At 40.6% G+C, this 14954-nt stretch overlaps 1 protein-coding gene across 3 annotated transcripts in view; it reads left to right on the top strand.

Annotated features, from left to right (window-relative positions):
- The window catches only part of MORN1 (MORN repeat containing 1), a 301250-nt gene extending 287660 nt beyond the window's left edge, over positions 1-13590 (top strand). For all 3 annotated transcript variants that reach the window (XM_075604857.1, XM_075604858.1, XM_075604856.1), the window contains one exon: positions 13348-13590. In XM_075604857.1, coding sequence (XP_075460972.1) covers positions 13348-13496 — 149 coding nt within the window. In that variant the 3' untranslated portion in view covers positions 13497-13590. The remainder of the gene's footprint in view (positions 1-13347) is intronic.
- Positions 13591-14954: the final 1364 nt, after the last annotated feature.

Raw genomic sequence — 14954 nt, 5'->3', positions numbered from 1 at the left:
TGAAGGAGAATGTTTACAAAATAATGTATCACTGGTATCTTACCCCAGTGAGACTAAAGCAAATTTACCCTCTGGCATCGGACCTATGCTGGAGATGCTGTGGACATAGAGGGGACATGGCCCATATCTGGTGGCTATGTCCAGAGATTCAAAAATACTGGCTTATAATACAAGATTTAATAAAAGAGATCACAGGTCTCACAATTCCTATGGACCAACTGACCTTCATTCTGGGCAGATCGATTGCCCAGTATGGAAATTAATCTCCTTTATTCTGACAGCAGCTAGATGCTCAATAGCATACTCCTGGAAGAAGACAGCGCCCCCCACAAAACAACAGGTGAAAAATAGACTCAACGAAGTAATGAGGATGGAAAAATGTACGGCTTTTCTAAAACGATCTACCGAAGGGTTCTATAAAATGTGGGAACCCTGGATAATTCACTAGAAAGACTCAGAATATAATCCCTTGTATCATAACAGAGATAGTCAGGGGACGGAGGAGATCAGAAGCGGAACGGCCTGACGAGGGGAGGGATGAACCCTCCCACCTCCCCTCCCCCCCTCCTCTCCGACTCCTCGCCCCCCTCTCTCTAACCAAACTTTTTCTCTCTTTCTCTACACCTCATGGACCATAAAGTGGCCCTGAGTGTGCTTTTCCCCACCCCCCTTTACCGAACAAGGAAAACCTATTTGTATTAGGCCAGAAATATAACGTAACCCAATGTATGTAAAAATGAATATGCCTAATAAAAACTGTTTGAAAAAAAAAAAAATTACATGTAAAAAACAAAGATCTTTAGCGAGTTACGCATAGTGGGTAGAATATAATCAAAGCTTTCTCTGGTTTTACAGGGGAGCCAGATTAGTTGATTTAGGTCCACTGGGTGGCTTACCGTGTTTTCTATTGAGATCCATCTTTTGAGACCAGGATCAGAATGCCACTGAATCAGTTGGCTAAGTTGGGCTGCGTTATAGTAAGACATCAGGCATGGCATTGATAGACCACCCGCCATGGTTGGCCTTACCAGAATCTTTTTGTTTATTCTTGTTTTTTTGTAGTTCCAAATAAACTTAGTGATTGGATAGAAAGTATATCCTTTTTTACAATTGATATTGGTAATGTTTGAAAGAGGTACAGGATATGAGGAAGCAGATTCATCTTTATAAATTGTAGTTTGCCGATCTAAAAATTTTTATAGCTCGGCCAAATTCTGATTTAATCTCTAAAGCTTTTGAGTAATATAGGGTTATTTGTTTGGTGGAGTATTTTGAACTTATTTGTAATATTTACTCACAGACATTTAATACATTTAGGTTGTCATTTCAAGTCGAAATTAATTACTATCAGTTTATCCGTCTCCTTTGTGAGGTTAATGTTCAGTGCTTCTGATTTTGAATGATTGATTTTAAAGCCTGATATTTTGTTAAAGGTTGAGAGTGTGTCAAACAGGTTCGGGAGGGATGTCAGCGGTTTAGTCACAGTTACAATTATGTTGTCAGCAAAGAGTGCCAACTTGTGGGTTTGATTCACTATCTGGATACCCAAGATATCTGGGTTGTCGTATGGTAGCTGCTAGGGGCTCCACACATAGCACAAATAACAAGAGGGAGAGGGGACAAACCTGTCTTGTGCCACTTTTAATATTGAATCTATCCTAAGGGAACCCTTGGCAGATCACGTTTGCTTCTAGGTTTGAGTACAGTGCGGAAATTGTCTTCGTAATTTTCTGACCAAAACCAAAAGATCTGAGAACTGCATACATATAGGACCAATATATCTGGTCAAATGCCTTTTCCGTATCAAGTTCCAGTACCATAAGCAGTATCTCTTTTTTATTGGCCCACTCTATCAAATCTATAATATGTCTGGTGTTGTCTGTGGTCTGTCTACCCTGGATAAACCTTGCTTGGTCTGGATGTACTAGCGATGGATGTTTTCAACTAATTCGATTTGCTAGGATTTTTAACTAATTTTTCAAATCTGAGTTAATCAGCGTGATTGGTCTATAACTCGCACAACTTGCAGGATCCTTCCCTTGTTTGTGGATTAGAGCAATAGAGGCTTGTAACATATTGGGTGGGAAGGAGAATCCTGCAAGTATGGAGTTGAACAATCTCAAAAGATACGGAGCTAGAATATTTACACATTTTTTATAGTAAAGGTTCGAGAACCCATCTCGCCCTGGTGCTTTCGAGGGTTTTACATTTTTGATTACAGACACTATTTCTTCCAGTGAAATTTCCTTTTCTAAATATTCTCCATTGAGTTTATTTAATTTAGGAAGAATGGCTGTTTCCAGGAAGTTGCTTAAATCTTTACTGTTTTTTTTATTGTGTTGCATCTTGCGTCCATTGTATAGCTCTCCAGAGTAACTTTGGAATTCCTGTGCAATAGTTTTAGGGTTTGAAGACAAGACTCCTAACCCTAATCTGATTGCCTGAATATTTCTGGGTATTTGTGTATATCTTAATTTAACTGCAAGCATAGTGTCTGGTTTATTAGACTTCTCGTAGAATTTCCTGTTTGATCATTTAAGCATGTGTTCCGCCTGTGATGTTAGCAGCAGATTCAACTCTATCCTGGCATCTTTAAACTTTTTGAGTGTGGAATCACCCGCCTCCCCCCCTTTTGTGGGAGGATAATTCATTTATTTGTGTTTGCAGTTGTGATATTTTTCTAGATCTTTCTTTTTTCCAATTTGCTGTTAGGCTTATCAGGAATCCTCTCAAAGTTGCCTTGTGTTCTCCCATAGCACTGTCTGATAGGTCATACTGTCTTTTTTTTGTCCCAAAAAGGTATTTAATTTCTTCGCCTATATGTAAACTAACTTCTGGGATTTTTAATATAGATTCGTTCAATTTCCAGTACTTGACTTGGTGTTTTACATTTAAATTAGTGCATCTTACTTCAATTGGGGCGTGATCTGACCAAGTGATATCATGAATTATGGAATGTGAGATTTTGGGGGTTGACCTACTTGATTGAAAAAAATAATCTATTCTGACATAAAACTGATGAGGATGGGAAAAAAAGTTTGGTCTTCTTCTTGCGGATGCATATCTCTCCAAAAATCTACAGATGCAGCAACCAGAATCCGATCACTTGCCTGGATAAAAACTAAGGTACTCACAGTAAATGCCTCAACATGTCTCAACATTTCTGTGAGATTCCTAATGGCCCATCGGATTAACACAGCAGTGTTTGAATGGGACTGCTGGGACCTCCCGCTGTCTTAATCCGATGGGCCATTAGAAATCTATAGAAGGAGCTGAAGAGTCGTGTTTGAAGAGCACGATCCTCAGGGAGAGATCCCATTTACGGTGCACTACTGACCAATGTTGTTGTTTTTTAACATTGTATGTAATATTTACACTGTCATAATATGTATCATTAAAGAAATTAGATTTTAGACCGTTTGTTCCGCACTTATTTCAAGACCATTATTATATATAAACCACATTGGTCAGTAATGCACCGTAAATTGCCATTTGGAATCTCACAGAAATGTTGAGGCTGCATCTGTACTAGTTGGGATGCCTTGACCCCCACTATTAAAGCTTTAGTATCTACTAATCTACGTTACCGAAGGGCCCCAGATCTATCAAACACTGGATTTACAGCTAAATTGAGGTCTCCCCCCCCCCCCAGTATCGTATAACCTTTTGATATACTATTTCGGTTATTAAAGAAAATTGAGAAAAACCTTGAGCTAGATGCATTAGGGGCGTAAATGTTTGCAATAGTCATGTCTTGCCCGTATAAAGATCCTACTAGTATCAGATATCTTCCATCTTTATCTTATTTGATTCAGTCCATTACAAAGGGGTCTTGGTTGTGTATTAGAATTGCTACTCCTCTTTTTTTGGTTTTGATTGAAGCTAGCCAGAATTGGCAGTAATTTTTATGAAAAATGTTGGGGCGTTTGCCGTAATAAAATGTGTTTCTTGTAATAGCACAATATCTGTCTTCTTTCTCTTATAGTCAGCCATAGCTATTCTTCTTTACAGGGATTATTGAATCCCTTAACATTGTGTGAGATTATTGAAGGAGACATTGCGAAAATTGGGAGAGAAATTGGACCTTAAAATATAGTTGATTCTTGAGTAAAGATAGCCCTCTGTTACCTCTTCTTGTTTGGGGAGAAGGAGGGGAGGTAGGGGACACTACGGAGGGGTGAGACTGTAGATATAAATTCTTCTTGGTCATTGAAGGATTCAGGGACACCTCGGATTCTTAGGTTATTTCGCCTGTCCCTGTGTCATGCTTTTGCTCTCCTCACAAGCGCAGGGAAAGGGAAGGGGCCCAATAGCGAGGTGGGGAGGCTGCAGGGGATATGAAGGGAGTAAATTGCTGCACAGCTGGGGATCTGCGCACGTAGTCACGTGACCGCGCCGCGCGCATGAGAATGCGCGACGCGTCCGGAGGTGCAGTGCCTGGCTCAGAGACATGAGTGATCCAGCTGCATGTGCGCGCATGCTCTGACAGCAGAGCGGGAGTGCGCGCGCTCTCAGGCACCAATGCGGGGGTTGCGGGAAGCCAACGCTTCAGCACAGGAGTCTGGAAACGGAAACCAGGAACAGGAACATGGGCATGGAGTCCAGAGCACAAGGTAACATCCAGAGAAGGATTGCTTCTTGGAGGACGTCCAGCCTCCTTAAAGGCATAGTGCCAGAAACAGCAAGGTGCAGCGAAACGTAACATAACATAAGGGTTCTTAGTCTAATCCATTGGCCAAGGAATTATAAGCCTGCTACCTCATCAAGGTGAACCCTATTTAGCAGGTACCTACACTACCCGACGGTAAACTAACCTTAGTAGTATAAGAGTGACTGTCCCAGTCTTCCGGAATCCACAGGAGATAAGTAAAGGTCCCAAGGAGGTCCAGACAGGAACAGTATGCGATGAGTACTAGCAGGCACCAGGGCAGGCAGCAAATGACTAATAGCAGAGAGAAAGTCAAAGAGAGGCTTTCTTCCTGTCAGGAGGAAGAGGGCAGGGTTTTCCAGAAAGCAAGATGGCGTTGCTTGCTTCAGAATCCTTAAAGACACGGGATCTTGACTTGCAGCTAGTACCCCCCTCTTAAAGGATCGAACTCCGAGCGATCCAACAGACTAAGGGGCAGCGATGCATAGGAAGGTAGACTCGCAGCTAGAGGGCAGCGCCCGCCACACAGAGAATCAACAGGGAATCTTGACTCGCCGCTAGAGGGCGGCGCATGCCATACAGGGAGACATCAGGAAAACTAGGCATGGGTAGAGAATACGCCACAAGGCGGCGTGAAGTTGACTCGCAGCTGGAGGGCGGTACACGCTGTCACGTGTACGCGCCACGCGTGAGAGAATGCGTGACGCGACCGGGGGTGGCCGGGCTCCGGGGTACGAGTAGGGAACCGCGGGTGCGTGCATGCTCTATAAGGAGAGCAGGAACTGAGATGCGGCAGGTAAGGGAGGGAGCACGCCGCAAGGGGCGTGTTCCCCGATTCCGTACACCCTGTTTTCTGAATCCTCTTGGCGATCGGAAAACTCTACTATCTGTGCCTGAAGGTGAGAGGTTCTTTCTGATTCTTGTTCAGTGCTTTGATAGTTTCATCCATTTTTCTTTCTAAGACGTCTGTTCTGTCGCCCAGAGTTGAGATTTACTTCTTTATTTCTTTTAGCTCGCTGTAGAGCTAGGATTTGAGGTTACCGAACAACTCTTTAATATTCTTTTTCGTTGCTTGCTTGATCAGTTCCTCCCGATCAGAGTCCTCTTCCGACTCAGAGCCTGCACTTGAGTTCTGCACTGCCACATGTGGTGTCCTCGTGACTGCCTTGTGTTTAAAATATCCAGCTAAATCAACCATATTTTTTTTTCTTCTTTGAAACCTTCGGAGGCATCTTAATACTGTTATGATTCTTTTCCTTCTGTTTTTTAAAGTTGAGGAGTGTTTTTAAGTTGGATCTTGCTTACAGTAATGCCGGGGATTAGGGGATCTCGTGGACTAGTCAGCCCTTGAACACCACTGTGTGTCTCGATATGATAACTTTTTACAAATATATTGAAGGTTAATAATTTCAAGGGAACTTTTCATCCCAAGGACAGTACAAATCATGCATGGGCATCCCTTTACATTGGAGGAAAGGAGATTTCACCAGCAGCAGTGGAAATTAATATTTAAAGTAAGGGCAGTAAAAATGTTGAATTTACTACAGATGAGGACTGTAATGACATACAGTATACTATAGATATCTTTAAGAGACAGTTAGGCACTTTTTTTTTAGAAAGGGAAGCTATATAGGCATTCCTCAAATAAGTTAAATATAGAAAGACTGTTGAGGCCTCTGATGGAGTTGTGAAATAATGTATTCCCCCTATGAGACAATTGTCTAATGTTTCACTGGGTTTTTTTTGTTTGCCTTCCTGTGGATCAGTATAAATACATACGGTATATAGGATGATTATCTCAATTGATTACATTTAACATCGGTTGAACTCGATTGACATGTGTCTTTTTTCAAACTCATCTACTATGTGATATATTGTATTGCAATATATTAACCATGTGCTCCATTGGAAAACCTGTAATGTGTAGTGCTACTCATATATTGCAACGTGGGTGAATACTGTACAAGTGTGGTAAAAGGCCACATGCCATATTGTAGATGGTATGTATGTATGTATGTATGTATGTATGTATGTATGTATGTATGTATGTATGTATGTCTGGTAAAAAGGAACACGGTTTAGTGTTGTGAACACCAAACACATAATTAAAATGGCTAAACTATTATGTTCCAATTAACTAGACATGGTTTTTATTTTGATGGTTAAGCAATTTATTAAATAGTCAGTTAGTACTTTATGACATGGTCCCTGCTCATTATAAGTGATATAATATCATATGTTTCAAAACAACTGCTCTGCTTCTCTCTTCTTGTGGCTTCTGAAATGGATGTTTTCTGTGCCAGTAAATAACAGGGAATATCATTTTAGTTATTTGTTGCATTGCATTCCCTCGCTCATTCATTCATTTTATGCTACACTACATACACTCTATGTGTTCGACTATGTTGAATTGCACCTGTAAATACTAGAGTCCAGTTTCTTCCTAGAGTAAGATCTCCAGCATATTTTACCATTAAAAATGTCTTGACTCAAAGAATGAAGATTATTTTACACCTCACAACACTAAAATGACTATTGTTTTGTATAAAAAAAATAAAATTAAACCACATGATTGAATGCTGGATATATTCCAACAATTCCATCAAGAATGTATAGGACCAAAAAATCTGCAAGTAAGGCTGCGGGAAAGCCATGTGTATTTTAGTGCAACAGCTGCATAACTGTAGCTCTTTTACTGTATATCTCTGTGTTGCTATTACAAAGCTGAAATTGAGATGGGGTATTTTTTTTTATTTTAGTTTGTGGAAAGAATGCACTGAACCAGTGAAATAACCACTGTTTTGTATTCCAAAATTAATAACACACATGGCAGAAAAATCCTCCCCAGACTTGGAAATGTCTTTTTCTTGACATGATACATATGGAAACTCCACATTTTACCAATGTCTGTGATGTTGAAAACATGTTTTCTATTTGTGAGTTAAATCTTGCCCCCTCTTATACACACTTAGTAACAAAGGGTCTTTTGTTCTCTGTGATCAAACATCCAGATTGCTTGTTTCAATAATATCAGGGTGACACTGTCTGGGTTAACCTAGATAAACTGTGCATGATTCCATAACAAAGAGCCAATTTAAATTGCAACATGATAAGCCTTTGAATTGTTTATTATTTGCACAAATGTTGGAGAATCGGGTCAAAAACTGCACCTTTACGATTTAAAAAAAAAAACTGATTTAAACTTTTTTTTTTTTCTTTTTTTTTAAATCTTGGAAAAATCTGGTGCTATTTTTCACACAAGATTTGAAGTGGGAGACTTTGATGCATAAGGCAATATGTATTAAAATTGTGCAATTTGCTCCAAAACATGGTGCAAAAATTAGCATTTGTGTCAGTTTGCCTCAGCGATTTTATGGGTGGTTTTATTTCAATAACGTCACCAGAGTGCAACATTACAATACAAGAAAAATAAAGTACAAACAATGGAATTATAGCAGCAAGTAAATAACTTAAGGCAAAGGGAGACCCTGCCCCAAAGAGCTTACAATCTACATGAAGCTAATCTCGCTTCTTTACTTGGTGCCTTTAGAAATAGAGTTTAATTCCACCTAAACCTGGCAGATGTATTTGATGCAGAGAGAGAAGAACACTGTACCAGTTGTAGCAAGAACCTTTGATATACATATCTCATGCTAATATTGTTCTGACTATCTCCTCCTGTAACTCCTCCTATAACTGACCCCTCAATGCTCATGGTGCAATTTCGAGCACTTTGATACATTGACGCTGTCACGTGCGGTTAAAATGATGCCATTTGTAGCTGTTTTTGGAGCAGCGCTCCAGTTTGCGACACTTGATGCTTCTCCTCTTTAGAGATGTGCAAAATTGCCAAAGTTTGCTTTGCCTACAGTTTGCGTAATATATCAAAGCCATAATCAGTTACACAAAAACTTTCTAGGACGTACAACATATAACAGACCACGTGATGGGGAGACAATAAGACAACAAGACAAGGACTACAAAGGGGAGTGGGGGGGGGAAAGTGTGGGGGGGTCCGGGAAGAGTATATATCAGGCCGTTCTCCATCCGCTTCCAACTAATGTTTTCCACTTATGTGTTACCGGCTCGCATGCATCCACTTGTTCAGTATTGCTCACGTTTTACCGGCTCTATATGAGGGTGCCCGCCATCAAGTCTTCACGTCTTGTCCTATCCACAACCCATACTGCCCATCCAAGGAGAACTCACTTGAATCAATCACAGCCAAATTGTGGCATCGCTCACCCCTGGAATATCTGTCTGTGCCAGCCAGGGCAGCCAGACCTTTTGGAATTTTGAACCAGTGTCATTAACTAAACTCGTTAACTTATCCATCTGGCATACGAACCAAATTCTGTTTCTGATTTTTCCTATTGATGGTATTGCGTTCTGGTTCCACAATGCTGCGGTCTCGCACCTCATAGCCGTTGCAAAGTGTGCTATTAATTTGTTCCCCGTTCTTGACACTTCGTCTGTGGGTTTACTTAATAGGAACAGCCACGGGTCCAGCTGAATTTGGAGGCCCAAAATCCTCTGTAACCAATCTCTGATCTGGCTCCAAACGGGTACAATTTTCGGGCATGACCACAGCATGTGCACCAGATCTCCCTGTTCCCCGCATTGCCGAGGACAGAGCGGGGAAGAGCCCGATACCAATTTAGCCAATCTAACTGGAGTGAGATACCATCTTAACATAACCTTATATGAGTTCTCCTTCAATGTCGTGCCGATGGGACTACTGGCTGCGGCCTTAAATATTGCTGCCCAGTCCTCGTCTTCTAGTGTGCCCTGTATATCTGATTCCCATTGAGTCATAAATCTGGGTTTGTTTGTGTCGTCTTTGTCAGCACCGACCACAGGTCTGTACAGAGTAGAAATCAGTCCCCGGGTGTCTGTACCTCACACGCAGAGCCTTTCAAAATTTGTTAACGGTGGTCTCACCGAGTGTGTATTATAAAATGCCCGAACCTGGAGGTACCTAATAAATTCTGTGTTAGGGATGTCCTTTTCTGACTTTAATAGATCAAATGATTTAATGGTGTTACTACCCTCAAGGTCCTTCAGTCTTCTAATCCCTAATTGTCGCCACAGCGGGAAGCTCTTACCCGCCAGCCCAGGAGCAAAGTCTGGGTTACCGTACAAAGGGGCCATTAGTGTGTGTTTGGAGGTTAGAGAGCGATTACTTTTGGCCGCCTCCCAGACCAATATAAAGTTGAGCACAGAGGTTAGAGGCTCCTTTATGTCCTTTACCCGTTTCCTCGGGTACCAGATTAGATCCCTGAGCTCCAGCGGGGCACAAGCCTCCCTTTCTAGTGCTACCCAGCTCCGTAGCTCCGGGTCCCCATGCCATTGCGTGATTTGGCACAATTGCACCGTTTTGTAATAGGATAGTAAGCTCGGAACTGCTAGTCTTCCCGCCTCCTACTTAGAACTATTTAAGGGAAAGGGCTAGGTGCCAGACCAAAAGGATATATCAGGATACCATTTTTTTTGCTATAGTTAGGATAATCAGGGTTTGGCTGGGAATAATGGTCAATTTTGGTGTGACTTTTTTTTGCCTATCGTTATTTCCCCGCGCTAACCTTATCAGACTTTTGTGTTTCTGTGATGTTAGGATAATGGATCATTAGCATATTATTTGCATGTGAGCAACACTAATGTCTGTAGGAATTTATCCATGTGCTATTTCCCTGATTAACTATAGATTAGTGTTATGTTATTCTCTCTAGTGGACAGGCGTAAGATTAACGTAACGTTTATTTTAGGTTGACGTTAGGTTAAATAGGTTAACCAAGTTTATTGCATCTGGCCCAGAGATGTACTGGTCTGAGAGTTGCCTGGTTACTAGACTGGATATAAGGATACTAGGCTATACTGCTTCCACTAATGAACAAATTGAAGTCATCCTACAACAAACGGTAGAAGCGCGTTAGTAATTTATTTTGGGCTTTAACATGGAATTGCTCTTGTAACATCCGGGAACGTGACACAAGCGTCACATTAAGTGACCTCAAAAGAAAGCCAGCATTGGATGCTGGGCACTGTAGAAGTAACACGCATTAAATAGATTGAAGAAGTTAATAAGGTTTTACACACAGACTTGGTGAATATACTGTGTACAACTAGGCAAGAGTACGTTTTAGTAATAGGTTAAATATGTTGTGTGTGAATTGACTTTCAAGCCATTGCAACTGTTCCTTATGTAAATGATACGTATACACAATACCCTTAAGCGAGGCTGGCTTGGTTCAGATTGCACAAGACACTACAGATGCTACTCACATAGCCTTATAAATGAATTTTGCCAGTAAATGGCGCTTCATTCTGTGGGGAAACTGAACATACCATGAAGAAACAGCAGATTAGACGAGGAGAAAAATGAAAAGAAAACTAAGCCAGAGAGTTACAAAATGAATAAAAGTGGATTGTGTAGTAATAAAGTATTATTTACAAAACATTCCTTAATGCATCAGATCTGGAGTCAGTTAGCAAATGTGTATCATACTGTTTTCGGATACATATAAAATGTTCTCCCAAAACCGTCGGTACTGTACCCCTTAGCAAGATCCTGCAAATGAATTTTGTATTGATATTTGTACATACTCTGTGCACATCATCTGATTTTTTAATTTTTTTAAATTGTATGATTTTATATGTACCTTTATTGGAGCTAAGTTACTGGTGGAGACAGGTGACTGATGAGCTGGGGAAAATTAGTTGGAGGTCTGGGATATTGGGATATGCAGAAATAACACTTTGAGTGCCCCAAGACGTACTCTTCACTTCACAAGAGCCTGCATTATAGGGGCTTAAAGATGTACAGACTATGCATTTGATACCGGTTTTCTAGGGGGGAGATCTTGTTCACCACTCCAATGGAGTCACGTAGAGTATCCTCCACTTTCATTCACATCCTTGGAGGCATGACCACCACCAGGTGATCGATTGGTGTCACTGGTCCACCAGCGTTCACAGGGTTCAACTCTGAAATGTCTTATTTGCTGCATTTGTGGAAAAGCAGAATAAATATCACCTTTTGCACCCTCTGTGGGATCTGAATCAAGGCACGTTTGGAGTAAAAGTAGCATAAGAGGCATTTTAATCTTGTGTAATTTTGCACAAATATTAGGGTATTTTACTCTGATATTTGCACCATGTGACCCAGTTTGTGATTTATAGAGTGTCAATGGATGGTTACTTAATGCACATATTTTGAAGTGGTATAAATGAATACAGTCTATGTGAGTCATTTTTCCATTGTCTTTGCCCCAATGCCCACCATCCCCCCAAAAATCCCACACTTGGTCTGAGGTGGTGTACATCGCTCTTGCCAATAGTCTTTTACATATAGTGGAATTAGGAGCAAAATGGGCAGAGCATCAAAGCAAACTTTTTTTTCCCATCAATACAGTTCTCTCACTGTTCCTTATGTTTCCAAACAAGTGATAGAGGATACTACAAGAAACAAAACATGTTTCAATATTACCATATGCCGGTGCCACTAACAACACAATTTCACAGCTATGCTGAATTTGCATAGACCTGTACAATCTATTAATAAACTTGAGTCCCTGTGGTGAACTGCAATCTCCTCCCTTCAAGCCATATGCACATTTGCATAAGACATTGCAAACTTGGTGCCCATTGTGCCGGAGTGAATTGATTTAGATAATTGAAAACATTTTGTATAGTAATAAATATAATATAAACACTACAGAATTAGGCCATACATGATATTCTTATATGGTAATAATGGAACCCTGTTTGCTCTTCTCTTGATATAGTGTGATTGCTACTGATTAGCATTAATAGATAGAGTTATTTCAAATCCTTTAATCACAGGTGTTTGATTAGCATTGTGCTTACATATCAAGGGACATCTGTTTTCTCACTACTTATCCCTCTTGCTGTGTGGGCCAATTACAGGGCTTGGGGACTTTCTCACCCCTTCCTACCTATTTATTCTAATTTACTGCTAATTAAATGTGCAGGGTGAAGGGGTTCGTGTGATCAATGCCAACATGTTTTTACAGTGTAGTCAATGTGGTGCTTGTTGCCCTACGTGCATATTACAGATAATTTTCACTATTTAGTAGGCGATAATAATAAATAATAATAGCATGTTCTTGTATCTCGCTGCTAGTTTTACATAGCGCTTTACAGAGACATTTTGCAGGCACAGGTCCCTGCCACGTGGAGCTCTATGTTTTTTGGTGCCTGACACACAGGGAGATAAAGTGACTTGCCCAAGGTCACATGGAGTCGACACCAGGAATTGAACCAGGTTCCTCTGCTTCAAACTCTGTGCCAGTGAGTGTCTTTACTCACTGAGCCAGGTTGTAAACATTTACACCTTGTACTTGGTTTGCACAATGACAGAAATTGTGTTTTCAGTTTTTAAGAACAGAATAATCCTTAATGCTGGAGATCAACTCATTGTTTGCAAGTAATACTTATTTGTTTCCATTTTTTGCTTTGGACCAGCATTAACACACTATAATAGCAAATATCCTGTGATTCGTAATACATACAGTAATAATATACAAACTTAAAAAAATATAGAATGTAAGGCCTTCTATCCAAAACATAGTAAATAGTCCCTCTGAAATTGAGACTTGAAAAAAGACCTTGAATAGTCATAACATCAGTAATGCGTGAATGTTACCATAGTGTCACTAAACGTTTTCTTCTCTTGTTAGGGGAATACATCATCATGGTTCAAGACATTACTACCCCACCTTTCTTTGGTTATATACTTCCTCCTGCATTCAAACTCATTAGGGTTGTTCCTGAAAAAGCCAAAGGAAAAGGCAGTCGGAAAGAAACTCTGGGAGTTCTTAGCATCTGAGGAGATCTTCATTTATGGACTTTCCTGTGTTTCACTTTCACACTTCATGTTAGTGTGTTTTCTTATTGTGTTAAATAAAATATTTTCCACTGTGTTCTTGTACATTTATCTTCAATTGCTTTCATGTCATATGCCAGTTGTGCTGGTGGCAAAGTCTAACTGTGATTCATGAAGTTATGTGCTTTTAATGACTGTGGGAAGAGAATGGCACAGAGGTAAGTGTCAGGTTCACACTTTTCAGTGCTTAAGGAGCAATCCATAATATATACAGTATATATTATTCAACTCTTAATGCAATTTTTTAATGAGTTCTACTATACTGAGCATGCTTTCATTTCTTATGTAGGCTTTAGCACAGGGTGCGCAAACTTTTCCCCGTGCGCACCCCTGCCTGCTCTCCTTGGCGCCTTGCGCCCTCCCCCACCCCCGCGTCAAATAACGATGCACGGGGTCATGTGACATCACATCACTATGGTAACGGGACGCCACTGCGTCATTTGACGCCAGGTTACCAGGATGACGTGTCGCTGGAAGGTAAGTATATTATAGAGGCATTCATTTAAAAGCCTGGGGGGAGAGCGCGGGACATCTATAACTGCCACGCCCCCCACCGAAAATCTAGTGCCCCCCTGGGGGGCGTGCCCCCCAGTTTGCACACCGCTGCTTTAGCACACCTCCCCAGCAGTGCAAGATTTGTGTAATCCTTTCCTGTTTGTGATAATTTGTTGCCAATATTCCTGGCAGTTTGAGCTGAAAACTGTAATAGATAGATCATTTTACCTTACTAATGTAAGAATACATTGTAGCTGCTGCGTTACACTGACTGAAGGATTCATTGAAACTGATAGGCGTCCATTTATTGAACCCTTGCAGGATCTTTGCTAATCGGTCACAAGCGAATCACATTTTTTTTTTCTTTTTAAAGTGCAGCTTGGATTGCCTCTTTAACAGGCTACTAATATCTTTAGTGCATTTTGGAAAGCTCAAGCTTTGAAAAAAGATTTATGTGCAAAAGAGAAATGAGCACAACAAAGTTTTAGGCTTTAATTAAGTCATTTTTTTCAGTGGTGCACACTACTCTGTCAGTGATACAGTACACAATTTCACTTTTAAATGGCATTGTCAGCATTTTAATACATGTCTACTAGTTGGGTTTGGAAACATTGAATACCAATACACTTCTTCACTTGTTCTTATAATTTCACATGGACTGTGTCTTGTGGTAAGGTGAACATACATTGTATGGTAAATATCATAATAAATATAACTGTGTATGATATGTGGCTGGCTCAGCTCATGTTAACCAAATATCCATATTTTTCCATTAGTAGATATAAACGGCCTGACCTGACATGGCCTTTTTGTGGATCTTTTCTTCTGTAGCTCCTCATTTAGGTCCTGGGAATGCTGATGGGTTTACTTCTCATGGAAGCCGCTGACATATGTCCTACAGTTGCT

Source organism: Ascaphus truei, chromosome 6 (assembly GCF_040206685.1).
Source record: "Ascaphus truei isolate aAscTru1 chromosome 6, aAscTru1.hap1, whole genome shotgun sequence".
Lineage (NCBI taxonomy): Eukaryota > Metazoa > Chordata > Amphibia > Anura > Ascaphidae > Ascaphus > Ascaphus truei.
The sequence above is the reverse complement of the archived record's forward strand: the minus strand, read 5'-3'. Positions and strand labels throughout refer to the sequence as shown.